Source organism: Diadema antillarum, unplaced genomic scaffold (genome assembly GCF_040938485.1).
Source record: "Diadema antillarum isolate AM-2024a unplaced genomic scaffold, OU_Dant_1.0 seq00000300_RagTag, whole genome shotgun sequence".
In the NCBI taxonomy this organism is placed as follows: Eukaryota; Metazoa; Echinodermata; class Echinoidea; order Diadematoida; family Diadematidae; genus Diadema; species Diadema antillarum.
Genome location: NW_027271323.1, coordinates 2,597,209 through 2,613,450, shown reverse-complemented (window position 1 = coordinate 2,613,450; position 16,242 = coordinate 2,597,209). Strand labels below are relative to the sequence as shown.

The 16,242-nt window shown below is 36.6% G+C and overlaps 1 protein-coding gene across 1 annotated transcript in view; it reads right to left on the bottom strand.

Moving 5' to 3' along the window:
* Positions 1–16,242, bottom strand: part of LOC139730259 (uncharacterized) — a 37,230-nt gene that overhangs the window by 7,734 nt on the left and 13,254 nt on the right. The window contains exons 4-10 of the mRNA XM_071641142.1: positions 9,961–9,995; positions 8,984–9,286; positions 7,525–7,766; positions 6,100–6,231; positions 4,821–4,980; positions 4,359–4,398; positions 3,567–3,881 (exon numbers count right to left, since the gene is read on the bottom strand). Of these exons, the coding sequence (XP_071497243.1) occupies positions 3,567–3,881; positions 4,359–4,398; positions 4,821–4,980; positions 6,100–6,231; positions 7,525–7,766; positions 8,984–9,286; positions 9,961–9,995 (1,227 nt within the window). The remainder of the gene's footprint in view (positions 1–3,566; positions 3,882–4,358; positions 4,399–4,820; positions 4,981–6,099; positions 6,232–7,524; positions 7,767–8,983; positions 9,287–9,960; positions 9,996–16,242) is intronic.

Below are 16,242 nucleotides of genomic sequence, written 5' to 3'. Positions count from 1 at the left end.
AAGTGGGGGGGGGCTGAGGGAGGAAAGGGTCGATTAAAAGGGGAAATTCCCCTTATATATGAAAGAATCTTGAGTTTTCGGAATATAAGTGATAAGTCTTGTGCACTCAGAATTATTCATAATTTTGTGTAAATCAAAAAAGTGTACTTACATTGTAGCTAGGGAAAGAGGCACAGAGGGGGAGGGTTTGGGAGGGGGTTACCCCCTCCCAAGAACGAGAGATTTTGCATATTTTGAATTGAAATTCAACGATCTGGTGCACACTTTGAGTGAAATCTTCAAAAAAAAAATATCTTATTTGATGAAAGGTTGCAAAGGAGACCCGCTTCATGTGCATGCATACAGTATACACGCATTTTTTTTTTCCGCCTCCCAAATCCCCGGTCCAAATCTTAGGGGGGGGGGGGGGCGACCGCCCCCATCGCCACCCCCCCCCCCCCTGGCTACGCCAGTGTGTGTGTGTGAGTGTACTTCTCTGTATTTTTTCTATTTCTCAACATAGTTTTTTTGTGTGTTAGTTTTGCAATTGATTTTCTTTTTAAGAGGAGACTGCATGCTACAAGCTATGTTTTTATCAGTCCCCTGCATTTCCGACAACTTTGTTTCGGAAGTTGACATAAGCTCACGACATTCATTTGTATCTCAAATAACATTTCCCTGTTTCCTTAAGGTGCATTAGTTGATTTCGTGTCATATTTATTCAAATGTTTTATTGTATTTTATTGTATTTATGTTCAGTTGGAGATGAAATAAAACAACATAAACTTCAACTTGAATTTGAGTCTCTCGTGATTGCCAGTGAGAGCCTAAGAACCTAACATTGCATTATATGATTATTATAATAGAAGTCGTCTACAGTCCAGTTTTTTAGACCCCAATCTTCCTCTGATGCGATAGCCAAGCGTCATAACTTGAAATCGAATTACAAAACTACATTGGAGCCTTGTAACAAGGACCTTGGGACCATGAAAACGACCTTGTTTTATCAGGTTTCTTGTTATACCAGGACCCTGTTTCATAAAGCTGTTCGCCAAATTTTGCACGACTTTACGAACGACTTAAATATGGCTACCAAACAATTATTGTTAATTTCAATAGCTGAAGTTGATATTTGCAGATGGTAATTACAATCCTTACATCCTTACATGTTTTAGTTGAAGGTGAATTTTTGCACCAATGTAGATGAAATATCGACGTACATTTGTACTTTGTTGAAACGTAAGGGGAAAAAATGGGCACACATATTGGCACTTCATATTCCAGTCGTTCCTAAAGTCACGCGTAACTTTAACAGCTTTATGAAACAGGGCCCTGGGTTACAAGATACAAGCTTTTACAAAGAGATTGGACCAGGTTTGTTTTCGTTTATTAGAGTTAAAAAAAGAAGAAAGAAACAAAGAAATATAGATATAGATAAAGAAACGACGCCAGGAAAATAATCTTGCTAATATATTAAGGTATGGTATGTAATAAGAAGGAAGTTGCTACATTCCCTTTTTTTTTCCACAAAGAAATTGTATTCACTTTAAACATTCAAATACAAACTAAATGTCACATACAATATATAAAGAAAAATCACACAAAATTGACAGGCAGCTACAAAACGTCTTAATAATATAAATATGATTCCATTTGATATTGGGGGGGGGGGGCGGAACGTTTTTCAGTGTCAAGGTCAAACACCGCCCCACCCCCCACCCCCACCCCCGCTTAGATGCACCGGCGTAGCCAGGATATGATATGGGGGCGGCTCCTACGCGAGGGAGCGAAGCAACCGAGAACTTTTTGCATTTTGATGTTGTAAATGGTGCAATTTGATGCATGTTTTTGCGTGTTTTATCAACCCACTTGTTTAAGGTAGAAAGCACATTTTGATGTGTATTATTATTGAACAATTTGCCTATAAAGTGGTAGCATTTAAATAAACTTCTTGTATTAATTCTTACAATGAATTTCACGAACGCTGTGGGTTAAGCAATCAAACAGAAAAAGCATGCACACGAGGGGTGTACATAAGGGATATTTCTCCTTGCACACAAAGGTGATTTTACATTTTCACACCTGCAATTCAGAAATTGAGATACTGTTGTATCTCGTATACGCATATTTGATGGAATATTTGGGAAATTATCAACAACAACAAAAAATGATCGGGAAGAGTTAGAGAGGAAAGGGGTGATTAAAAGGGGATATTCCCCTTGTACATGAGGGAACTAAAATTGATTTCTCGGAATGTAAGTGATAAGTCTTGTGCACTCAGAATTATTCAGAATCTTAAGGGGGGCGACTTCCCCCACCATCCCCCCCCCCCCCTCTTTTGCTACGCCGGTGCTTAAACGGGTACTTAATGTAAGGGCGGAATCTTTGGAAATTCAAATTCATGGGTGTTCTCTTTACTTTCTTTTTTCACGAACCAAAAGTGTGTGTGTGTGTGGGGGGGGGGGGGGGGGGAGTTAAGTCGGTTCCGCGGCCCCTGCGATATGAAACCTTTAGTTTATTCAGACATACTGTATATTCGTCTATACTTTCTTCGCTTGCTTTAAAAAATTGAGAAAATTGACTAAAATGTAATGATTTCTTATCATTTCTTACAGAAAAAATAAAGTAGTTTGCATACAAATAAACCACGTTGTAACACTTTGGGTTTCTGTAGATCAAGTAGAAAAGCACTTCATATAATTTGAGTTTGATTCTGTAACATATTTTCTGTATTTTAGCAATAAACCTTTGAGTAACATCACATTCCTAAAACGAATGTGCAATTGTTTCAGTGGAGCTTGAACAAAACGTACAGAGGTGTGTGTCAGATAGTCCCATTGCAAAAAGTAGTCTATTAACACCGATATTTCTATGCAGAAGTTTATACTGAAAATAACGAAGTCTTTGATTTAGGGTAGATATATAAGGAACGGTGTTTATTCTAATCCCATTGAAGTTTTGGTTTATCATTTCTTCCCATTTCCGTTCTGATTTAGGTGATTGAAATTTTCATCACATAATATTCGGTGTATATATGGACATATCTTAGTTCTTTTCAACAAATTGTAGATCGTATCTTTTTGATGCGTCTTTATTTCATTATCATTTGCGGATTCCTTTTCGATTTATTTTTTCCACTCTATTCGGGTAGCATAAATAAATGAAAAATACTCTAAAAAGTTACAACAAACACAGTATTTAGCCCGAAACTGTTCAAAACTGAAAAAAAATGAACCATTATCAGTCAATAATTGTTTAATCTTTAATATACCCCTTTGAAACATTATTTTCTTAAAAACAATCTCATTATTCACACGAATTGATGAATTAAACCATATTTTACCTGGTTTTTCACTCGTTCTACAGATAAATTAGGGGAAAAAGTATATTCACACCAGGCCTTAAGAATTTGACGTATACAACTGCTTTGAATCAAAATAACCTTGCCTTGTTTTACATTACCTTGCTTTTCAGAATCCTTGTTAAATTAGGGTAAAACAATCTCACAATGAAAATAGAATATTGGGACCAACAAATTTACCAAGGATTGTTATAATATACTTTATACAGAGGAATCGTTATCTCACCTCTCAGTTACGCATTCCTCCGCAATTCTGACAAGTTCTGCTTTTTTCAGTGCTTTCATCAAAAGGTCCTTGAGCTCCTTGGACGTTGTCTCGGGGTTTTTGTCCAGTTTTCTTCTCTTCCATTCCCGTAACATTTCAAGAGTTCCCCGTTCAGTTATTACACTTCCTTTATAATTAGTCTGTACGAATCGTTCAACTTCGGGTTGAATAAAGAGAAGTTTATCCCCCAAAGCTTCTATGTCCCCGTCGTTGGAAACATGTTTTGCGACCTCCTTGAGTATTCCATCGAATTTGCGCGACTTCTTCGAAACATATCTGAATGTCAAGGAGTATTCAAAAAACAAAGATATTATGTTTAAAGACCCCTGTTGTTGTATGATAATCATTTCGTAACATTTATTATTTTCAAGTATTCCTTTATTCTTTCTCTCTTGCTTTTTTTTTTTTTTTGCTTGTATTTTTCTTTTCTTAGTTCGAGTGGGGATTACTCAGCAATTCAAATGCGTTTAAATGCTATATGTATACATAAATATTCACTCTTGCAGATGCATCTAAACGTAAAGGACAAGGTATCATCCATTTGCCCTATGCTCAAATATTATGTTCCTGATGATTACTGATCCGAAACAAATTGTTCTCCAAAAGATATCCTGGTCTGAAAACGTGTTAATACTTCCAGAATCTGGCTCTTTCTGGCAAATGAAGATGAATCGGTAGGCACTGGAAAAGACATATATGAAATGCTTTGACAGTTGGGTTTAATTGAAAAGGGAAAGTCGAACAAAAACTCACACTGATGTTTCATCAGACGCTCCAATGAAGTCTCTGTTACCTGCAACCAAAAACCAATCAATCTGTAAGATAACTCGTCTAATGCAAGAAACCCCTATTCGCGCTATCTTCACAGACTCGTGCATACACACAGGTTTAGCCTTCATGAAGTGTAATGAAAACAACAGACATCATTTTTTGTTGTTGTCATTTCACTCGAGTCAGCGGCTGCTATGTATAGCGAACGAAACACAATCTCCATTTTATATTGAGTTCCTTGCTGAATTTATACCGAAAAGGTTATGACAAGCGCTGAAAGCATCGATGTCATGAGTAAGTCAAATGTCCTACTAACTCACCGTCACCGTTACTAAGTTTTATAAAAATTACTATTTTTATTATAATCACAGTCACATTTATAATTTTATCAAACGAATTTTGACTCTTTGTCTGACTCTCTGTTGCAACAATCCCGATACCTACCACTGGACTTAGGATATATCCGGAAAGTCTTTTTTGTGTCTTCGTTGCCTTGATCAAGCTCCAAATCAACACGATTTTGGTCAGGTTTGGGGGAGGAAAAATCAACCGAGAAGGACACCATATTGGTAGTGAGCCAGAAGATGTTGGTGTAAGATATTGTCTACAAAATAAATGAATTAAAGAGCAGATAACGTGTTATGGAAAACCGACGTGGACATACGGTGTATAATGCTACTGATAGTCGGGGGGGGGGGGGGGGGAGTTAAAGTGAGAGGAGAGAAGTAAATCAAAGCAACGGTGTGTATCTGTTTGTGTGTAAACTCTACTGTACTGTGCTGCAAGCTGAATACATTCTCTTGCTGCATCGTCATATTATATTACGTCACCATGTATACTATATCCTATCATATACAGTACTTGATGATATAAAACAAAAAAAAACTGACTGTTTTTGCTCAAATTCGCTCAGCAGACAGCTGAATAGTGTCAAATTTTATGGGTAAAACTTCTGAGGGACAGTTGTATTCTCATGTTGTCTCTTTTATGCATTGTTTTCATTTTTTTCAGATTTTTGGTAATACTGAAAAGTTAATAATTATATGTAAGGCATTGATGTCTCATTAAATACATAAGTGTGTGCGATGAATATAAGCATTTATTCAAAATCTTGGTAATCCTATATGCGGTTCAAAATGAATGTATATCGTCGCTGGGGCGACAAGACCTCTACAAAATGTCAAATGTTCAGGAATGCCAAAGCACTGTGGCGAATGGCATAGCCTTTTCTTTGACATGCCGTGGTGGCTTCATTTTTGGAGTAAGACAGTTGGGATTTGGACAGGACATCACTTAACCCATTATTTTACTATTAATCCTAAAAAGTCATTTTCACCAAAATTGCAGATACAAGGTCTTGTCACCCCAGCATATATACATATTATATGTACTATATACATATTACATACATATTATGTGTATATATATATATATATATATACATATTTACATATACATATAAATTGTATAAATGATATAAGTTTAAAACATTTCTCAGTGACCTATTTTTTCACATTATCCAATCTTATCAAAGTGTGTTTAAGTCCACTGCTATGCATTTAAGCTATATTTATTGTTTCAAGCCCTTCTTACCATGTCCCTCTTCAAAATTCCATCATAGGTGTACTCTAACCATTGAAGATTTATCAAACGGAGCGAGGAACATGAAGTCTTATAACGCCTGTGTTGTCTTTTCCACGAATGAAGTAATTTCGAATCCTACCTTCGAATCGCTGCCTCTCAGTTTCTGACTGCATGTAATCTCGAGCGGCCTCCGGTTCGTTTCGACGAAAAACTCCTGTTCGGGTAGTGCCTGGTACTCAGAACCTCCTTTACTGACTATTTTTCGGATACCCTAGTTAAAAAGGGACCAGAACAAAATTATTACCTCAACCTAGGGTTAAGAGGACTCCGTTCCACCTAAAATCTCTCATAAAATGTCAGAAAGATTTGAAATTTGTTATTTTTTTTAAATGAAGGAATATCAAATTCTTATTAGTAGTATGACAAACTTGTTTTGTGTCGAAATTTCATTCATAATACATCTGACCAATTTGCGATATTATTTCCTCATATTATCTTCAAGAAGTAACCTCACGAGAGTTATTTAGCAGGGGCCGCGGAACGTTTTTCAGTGTGTGTGTGTGTGTGTGGGGGGGGTGTCAAGGTCAAACACCCCCCCCCCCCCCCCCCCCCCCCCCCCCCCCCACCCGACGCACCGGCATAGCTATGATATCATCTTGTGAAACGAGCGAGCCCGAGCGAGCGGAGGTAACGAGAGGGGGAGGGGTGTGGGAGGGGGGTGTCCCCCGCCCCCTCCCACGGTGAGAACTTTTTGCATTTTGATGTTGTAAATGGTGCAATTTGATGCATGTTTTTGCGTCTTTTATCGACTTGAAACGGCCCCCACTTGTTTAAGAATGCAGGATATTTTGATGTGGATTATTATTGAACAGTTTGCCCATAAAGTGGTAGCATTTAAATAAACTTCTTGTATTAATTGTTACAATGAATTTCATGAACGCTGTCTGTTAATCAATCAGACAGATACATGCACACGAGGGTGTAGCCCTACATATTAAAGGGATATTTCTCCTCCCACACAAAGGTGATATTACATTTTCAGACCTGATATTCAGCGATTTGGTGTAAACTTTTGTTGCATTACTTGGCATCTTTTTTTTCTAGCCCCCCCCCCCCAAAAAAAAAATAATGGAAATAATTAGGACTTTTTTTCAGAAAAGTGGTAATAGCAAAATCACGGCATTTAGCTCTTATTCCGTGTGTGCATCATCTGTGTGTATGTACAAAGTCTAATGACGTAAAGGGGGAGGGTGTGTGGGAGGGGGACGGAGCTTTTGAGTTTTTAAAATTGAAATAGAGCGATCTGAAACACACTTTTTGTGGGAAATTAGGGTGGTGTGATTTTTCCCCCTATATTTTCCTTTTCTTTCTTTCTTTTTTTTTTCACGAACCAAAAGTGTGTGTGTGTGTGGGGGGGGGGGGGCTGCTCCCCCCCCCCCCCCCGGTTTCGCGACCCCTTTTTAGAACCACATTATGATTTCGAGTGAATTTGTTTCTCCTAAAGTAGTGGATTTCAATCCCTGCCTTATACATCTAAAAGGTACATTCGAACGATCTCAGTTACCTCGGACTTTCCCGGGATGAGATCGTACACGTGTTGTGAAAGCACGGCGTCCGATTCGCTCTTCATAGGCATCACAAATGACAGGCATCCAACTCGCTTCCCAGTCACGAAAAGTGTCTTAACAAAAGCCCAGAACGATGTGAAATGGGATACGTAAATCTCAGCATGTTTCTTGGTAAGGACATACTCCTGGGAAGCCTCTGAACTGGTCTTCAGTTCTCTGCGGACGAGAGCAGCATTGTCTGTGCAAAAGAAGACATAAGCATACATAGCATGCATAGGGGAACACACTGACGTGGGTTAAGGTCTGGTTAAAGGCATCCTTTAACCTTGTTTCCAGTTTGACAATACGAGCTCCATGTTACTTCTTGATGATGTCTATGATAAGGCCAAAAGAAAATAAAAAAATGAGAAAAAGTTGTGTCACAAAACGATCAGTAAGTTCTCATACAGAGCACAAATCTATCGTAGGACTACCAAGATTTAGCATCAACATCCCCATACAGACTTCGGTGTTTATGACTTTTAATCAATATCAAAATAAGTCGAGTCTCACTTATTTCTTTCATAAACATCTTAAAGGTGGGAACACAACTTTGAATGTTGCTTTCTAGGGTGTATCTGTGTCCATGCAAATTATCATTACATAGGTCTAGCTTTGACATGAAATTTGAGAATTTTTATAAGCCCTTCTTCCACAATGTTATTGTGTTTAATCATTTAATGAACATGATCATGATGATGCAGGACTACTTGTCAACAATTTTAACATTGAAAGAAAGATATTATTCAGAGGGGTGAAGGCTCAGGTTTGAGTTTCTTCAGTTTGTCTCCCTCTACAAATGAAAATTTGTTAAGATCGCAACTGCTAATCTGTAAATTAACAATTATTCAGAGCCTTCACCCCTCTGAATAATATCTTTCTTTCATTTATTTTATGCCTTGTCCGCCTTGGACTACTTAATATAACAATGTCGGAATCTCGGAGCTTGGGTATTTGTTCCATGTTCATCGTGTCACTGCCGGCAACCAGGGACAGCCTGGTGGTAGTGTCGCTGCCCGGAAAGCAGTAGATGACAGGTTCGAGTCCCACTGGTTCCCTTTTTTCCGGCATGTTTGTTAATTTACAGATCAGCATTTGCGATCTTAAAAAAAAAAAAAAAAAAATCATTTGTAGAGGGAGACAAACTGAAGAAACTCAAACCTGAATTCTAACAATACACTGCGCGATTAATACTTTTGTGTAAAAAGGCTATACTAATCTGAGGGCAATATAGATACAATAAAGGTAGATATTAACGGGGGTGCTGTAGCATTGGCATCAATGTAGCTTCAATTCCGTGGCCGAAAGATAAGAGATAATTATCTTTTAATCCATTGAGACGACAATATTTGGGTATCTATACCACTCCATTTGGCTGCCTCTGATGTAGAACTATAATCACATCAAGGTTCCTACCTCCTACATTTCCTGGCCTGATGTACAGGATGACGTCTTCTTCGCCAGGCCTGATTCCCCTGACCAGATCTAGGCTATGCTGGATGGTAAGCCTCACCGGCTTATTGAAATGTACTCCCGAAGGTTGGCACTCAACACCTGGGCCTATTTGTACCTCGTCCTCTGGCGGTGATGGTGTAAGGGGACCGGTTGTCGTGATGGCAATCTTTGTGGGTCTGTCGAGGGCTCCCTCCGGTACTGTAAGCGCGATCCCCTGGTTTGGAAGACTGATCACTCCGCCGTGAGAATCAATCAACTTCTCAGCTGTTCATAACGTTTTCAAAAGAGACTGAACAGTAAATATGATTGGGATCAGAGGTTCAGAAGAACGTATTCCTATGAACGCTACTCATTAAAAAAAAAGAAAAAATGATATCAATTTAAAGAAAAGTGAGCTACCTTAAATACATTTCTGGCGTCATCGTATGTTGAGAAGTGGAAAGCTTGACCGTTTGCTCCATTTGTCATCCAAATGCACGAAATATCGCTGTTTTAAGAATTGTTTCAGAAGACATCATTATCAGTTCATGTTTATTCCTTTGATGTTTTTGAATTATAATCAAAATTGCATTATGATTAACAAATTTGTGACCTGTTTGAGAGATTTTTTACAAAGATATTTTACCAAGGTTTTGGGATTTATTATCAAGCGGCCAAACACATGGAATTTATGGAGGGGAGGAGAGCGCTATATGCCTCCTCGGGACAAGGAGAGCTAAAAAAAAGAAATGTTTTCATTTTTGGACTTAATGTACTAAAATGTTTTCTCCCTCATTAACGTAGCCTGATGAAATATAAAACAAAACAAAAAAGGAATTAATCTTAAAATAAAAAGTAGATTAGAAGTCAGCAAACACGGGAAAAGTCCTGAAGTGCACGTGAGGTCTAGTAACAAAGGATGATTTTTCAATTATATCATTATATTGTTAGAATCTCACCTTTAACTCGTCCCATCGCATCAGTAGAGACCATCCTTTGCCGGAGCGTTTGATAGAAAAGAATTGAAAGATAATTGGGGTAGGGGTAGGGGGACGCGGTCAGAAAGCTGTACACGCGCGAGACCAAACCTTTTCCGAAAACACATACCAAGAAATCATGTAAAGTCATGTGGATGAAATTGCTCTCTCAACTTTTTTTTAACGCATTCCTCCACTAACTCTGCGAAAAAATATCCTTAATGCGTGCTATAAAACGAAAAAAAAAAATACTTCACGCATTAAAAGGACAAGCTACCTCGTGATTCTTATTAATGTCAATACAACAACACCCCAATTAATATCTACCTTTATTGTATCTATAATTATAGCCCTCAGATAAATTATAGCCTTTTTATACAAAAGTATTAATCGCGCAGTATAATCTCAGAATTGTTGAGAAGCAGCCCTGCATCGTGTTCATTAAGAATGATTAAACACAATAACATTGTGGAGGATGAGCGTATAAAACTTCTCAAATGTCATGTCAAAGCTAGACCTATGTAATGATAATTTGCACACATGCACCCTTGAAAGCAATATTCAAAGTTGTGTTGCCACCTTTAAGATGTTCATGAAAGAAACAGGTGAGACTCGACTTAATTTGATATTGATAAAAAGGCATAAACACTGAAGTCTGTATTGAGGATATAGATGCTAAATCTTGGTAGTCCTAGATTGGTGCTCTTTTTAACAACTTATTGATCGTTTTGTGGCACGACTTTTTTCGTGTTTTTTTTTTCTTTTGGCGTGATTCTTGGAACAAGACTGGAATGAAATTGAAACTTGCCTTAATTTGGAAGATGCTCTTAAGAAATGGGAAGAAAAGGTCTTACTAGTCACCAATAAGCACATGCCTATAAAGACAAATGGTATGCGTAAGAAATACTCTCCTTGGTTGAATGAATCGGTTTTTGACTTGATGAGAGAAAGAGACAAGGTGAAGAAGAAAGCAATTACACAAAATAATGAACAGTTGTGGAAGGAATATCGACGGCTGAGAAATAAAGTTACTAATGTTATAAGGAAAACGAAAAAAAAAAACAGTATTACATCAATAAATTGTCTGAATGTTATGAAAGAAATGAATCCTGGAATGTTCTAAAATCTTTTTTGCGAAATAACGGCACATCGTCTCATCATCTCTCTTGTAATGATGCATACAGTAAAGCCTCTGAATTTAATGAACGCTTTGCCAGTGCTGCTATGAATTTGTTAAATGAACATCAGGTTGAGAAAACTGACGTGACCGAAGTAGATATTATTCGAGAATCCGTATGTTATGATAACATGGACACTTTTACAGTTGTATCTGAAGCTCAGGTTATGAACGAAATCAACAAACTGAAAAATAAAAAATCGACTGGAATTGATGGTATATCGGTTGAGATTTTGAAAGTATGTGCTGATATATTGAATAAGTCTGTAACGTATTTGATAAATAGATCTATTATTGAAGGAGTTGTCCCAGAGTCATGGAAAATAGCCAAGGTAATTCCGATATATAAAAAAGGAGATACGTCGAACCCTGATAATTACAGGCCAATTTCCCTGCTGCCTTGTATTTCGAAATTACTCGAGCGCATAGTTTCGTTGCAATTATCATACCATCTTAATGCGAACAATGTCTTAACCCCGGTTCAGTCTGGATTAAGGGCAAATCATTCCACTGTAACTGCCCTTGTAAAGGTAACTGATGAATGGCTTTTGGTCATGGATGAAGGGGAATATACTGGGGCGATATTCGTCGACCTAAGGAAAGCGTTTGACACTGTCGACCACAATGTAATGTTAGACAAGCTGTCGAGAATTGGTATAAATGGAGCTTCACTTCAGTGGTTTAAGAGTTATCTGACGGGTAGGAGGATAGTGACTAAGGTCAACAATGCATTGTCTAAATGAAATTTACTTAACTCATGGCGTGCCCCAGGGCTCTCTTCTCGGCCCTCTTCTGTTTTGTGTTTTCATTAATGACCTGCCTCGCATTTTCCAGTCACGTCGTGTTCATCTTTATGCGGATGATACAGTCATGTACTACTCCAACAAAGATGCTAAAGTCTTGGAGTCCAGAATTGCAAGTTTTGGATCAGTGGATGTCACAGAATAAACTATTGGTCAATTATTCAAAGACCGTCAGTATGCTTTTTGGTACGAGATTTATGCTCTCAAGGTGTAATACACTAGATGTAAGAATAAAGAATACTCAAATTCAAAATGTTGAAGCGATAAAATATTTTGGAATTCATATCGACGCTGAGTTGAAATGGAATATTCATGTAGAAAAAAATGTGCCAGAAAATCAGTAGACTGATTGGTTTTCTTGGAAGATTGAGATATGTTGTAAATGAATCTTATTTGAATTTGATATATAAATCCGTGATTCTTCCACATTTTGATTACGGAAATGTTATCTATTCCGCTCCACAAGGCTCTCTGTCAGCTCTTCAAAATCTACAGAATAGAGCGGGCCGTATAATTATGAGAGTAAATCCATATTCTTTTGTTTCTACTCAACATATTCATGATATTTTGGGCTGGGAATCTCTTGAATACCGATATAAAAAAAATATGAGTATTATGATTTATAAGATATTGCAGAATTTTCTTCCTTATTATATGTCTGATAATATTTCTAGAACATTTCTTAATTATTCACTTCGTTCAAATCAGAATTTGAATCTTCCAAAGCCAAATTCAAATAACTGTAAAAGAACTTTCTTTTACAGGGGAATATCAATGTATAATAAATTGCCCAATTCAATTCAATTCAATTCAATTCATTTATTTTTCATTCTTCTTTTTCCAACAAAACATAACGCATAATATATTTGGAATTACATCATAAATATAAACATTCGACTTTGTAAAAGATAAATGATACAAATAAACAAAAGAATACATACTGGCAAAAAAGTACAAAGTTATGCTTCAGTTGAGAAAAAAAGAACTGAGAGGTCCACTAAAAAGCAAGCTTGTATGTTGTGAACCACTCAAAAAATGAACAACTTATGAATTACTTATTTACAAATACTTATCACAGATATAATTTACGACAGAACGGAACAAGACAGGAGAAATACAAAAGACATGACACGACTTCACAAAAAAGACGGAAAGAATGGAGACAGAGAAAGGAAAAGAAAAAAGAGAATGCCTACACGCTGAACTAGGGAAATGGAACAGGGGGTGATTGAGAATGTGCTTCAGAGGGCTGGTACTGCACGCAGCTGTGCAGGGATTTAATGGCTATTGTATAATAATCTATGTAATCCATTACGTAATAATGATGTCAGTAATCGAAAGATTGGTGGATGGATGATGAACCCTGAGGTTGATGAGATCTATCTAATAAAGAAATATATCAAAGAGGATTTAACAGAAATGATTTCAACTTGCGCTTAAAAGAAATCAAAGAAGGGGAATTTTTTATTTCACCGCTTAATGAATTCCAAAATCTAGGACCGGTGTGTACTCTGAGCTAATAAAAGTTCTCAGGAGGGGCAAATGAAATTCATTAGATTGTCTAGTGGGATAATTATAAAAAAACTGATTCCGTGGAAACATTGAACTGAAAATACTGGGAAGTGCTTTTGCATTGTAATCAAACATAAACTGACCAAGCTGAAAAAAATACAAATCTTTGATTTTCAAAATCTTATATTTAGTAAACAATGGCTCTGAATGGGAACGTGGCGGGACGCCGCATATGATACGAAGTACCTTTTTTTTGCAGTAATACTAGTTTATCTAGTAAAGTTTGATGGGCACTACCCCATACTAGGAGTCCGTAATTAAGATACGGTGAAATCAGAGACAAATACAAGGTCAACAAAGAGGACACTGGAATATGAGACTTGAGTATATTTATGATACCAATATTACGTGAAATGATTGTACTAATGCTAATAATGTGCGGTCTCCATGAAAGTTTATCATCCACTGTGATACCAAGGAATTTTATATGAGATACACGCTCTAACAGAGTGTCATAAAAAAATGATATTTGTGCGCAAAGCTTCTACGGAATTGCTAAAAAGCATATACTTAGTTTTCTGGAGATTAAGTGATAATTTATTAGCTCCTATCCACTGAGTAACTTTTTTCAATTCAGAATTAACAATGCTTACGAGAGTATCTGGATTTTGGTAAGAAAAGAAAACATTGGAATCATCAGCAAAAAGTATAAATGAGAGTATATCAGATGATCTACAAAAGTCATTAATATAAATAATAAAAAGTAAAGGTCCTAATAAGCTACCCTGTGGGACGCCACATTTAATAAATTCTAGATTTGAGTCATTCTCGTTCAGAGATACATATTGTTTTCGATTTTGTAGGTAACTCCTGAACCACTCCAAGGCCTTCCCCCGTATTCCATAATGAGACCATTTATAAATAATAAAATGTCATGATTTATCGTATCGAAGGCCTTGGAGAAGTCCAGGAAGATACCAATAAGATGAGAATGATTATCAATAGTGTGCGCGGCGTGGTCAATAAACTTCAAAAGGGCATGAATGGTACTGTGTTTCTGACGAAACCCAAATTGAGAATTTGTAAAAACATTATAAAAATTAAGAAAATTGATTGTTCTTACAAACTTTTTTTTTCCAAAATTTTAGATAAGGATGAGAGCAAAGAAATGGGTCTATAATTACTTACATCAAATTCATCTCCTTTTTTAAATAAAGGAAAAACCTTAGCTATTTTCATAATTTCAGGAAAAACACCACTTAGTATAGATTTATTGAAAATATGTGAAAGTGGGTCAGCAATTGATGATATGATTCCCTTTAAAATAAAATTACTTATATCATCATAACCGGCACTTCGCTTATTATTTATTGCAGTAACAATATCTAGTATTTTATATTTGGTAGTTGGAACAAAAAAAAATAGAACTAGAATTTGGTTGACCTAAGAATGTAGAAAAATGCGTATTTGACTGTGGTTCTTTTTCTGCCAGATTTTCCCCAATCATTGAAAAATAAGAGTTAAAAATATTAACTATTTCATTAGGATCTTCAAGAATTTTATTATCATATTTCACAACTTTGTAATATTTAATTTCTTTTTTGATATATTCATAGCCTGCTTCAATATCTTCCATGTGTTCTTTATATCATAATGAAATTCGTAACGCAACAACTTTGAGATCTTTTCAAATGTTGTTATCTGATTATCTAGATAGAGCATTATGGTAAAAAAAAGGACTCAATGGAGTACCAAATGTAACAGCCATTTTTTTTCTCTTTTTTTGGGGGGGGGGGGGGGGGGGGGGAGGGGGTAAATGAGTCTTGCCTTTTCTTTTGTAAGTTTGTTCTCCTCCTCTTTTTCTTTTCCTTGCTCTGCTTTTCTCTACCTATCTCTGATTATTGTTGACTCTGAGTGTACCAGTTCGGTATATAATTTTCATTATTGTTTCTATATGTTTTGTATATACAGTGTATTATTCTTGTATTGTATTGTAAATTCGGGACCCTGTAGAAGAACAGACATATTTTGAAAATATGACTAAACAGGCAATCCCCCGTTCCTTCTGTACACAAATGCAATGTATATGCAACTTGTACTGTGTGTATTTTTATATGAAGACGGAAATAAAAACAAACAACAAACAAACAAATCTACAGTTCAACATCTTATGAAAACACACAAACATGACAAATGACTATAAATGTGACGGTGCACCTCAAAACGAACATAAAGTCGCACACACTGATTCTGCGTGAGGACTGGAAATAAGCGAAATGGGTCAACCTAGCAGAACTTGACTTTTTCATTTTTTCTGAAAGAGCGGGTCTCCTTTTACATTATGCTAAAATTTGGTATCATAAAACGGGCAGGAAAGTGTGTTTTTAGCAGTTTATCTCAAACATTTTTGGTAGAATAGTGTGATTAGGTGTGTCTTTAGAATCCCTTTTTCATTTCTGAAAAACCTTGTCCACACTCTTCACTTTCAACTCTAATAACTTTTGAAAGGATAGTGCTACTGCTTTGAAATTTGGCGTTAATTATGGACAGAATGTGTTAATGAGGCATACTTAATTTCAGTTTAATCTGATAATCCCTTCATTGTTGTTACTCCGGTGGTTTCCTTCCTCTTTTTTGTCCCATTCATCGCACAGCCAGCTCGGTTTGGTAAAGATTAAGCGCTTGAATAGACACTGTACTTCAGAGCCTCTTTTCTCAGTTCAAACTTTTCCTGAGTTTGTGTTTTCTTTCCAATATTTAGATAGGTTAGGA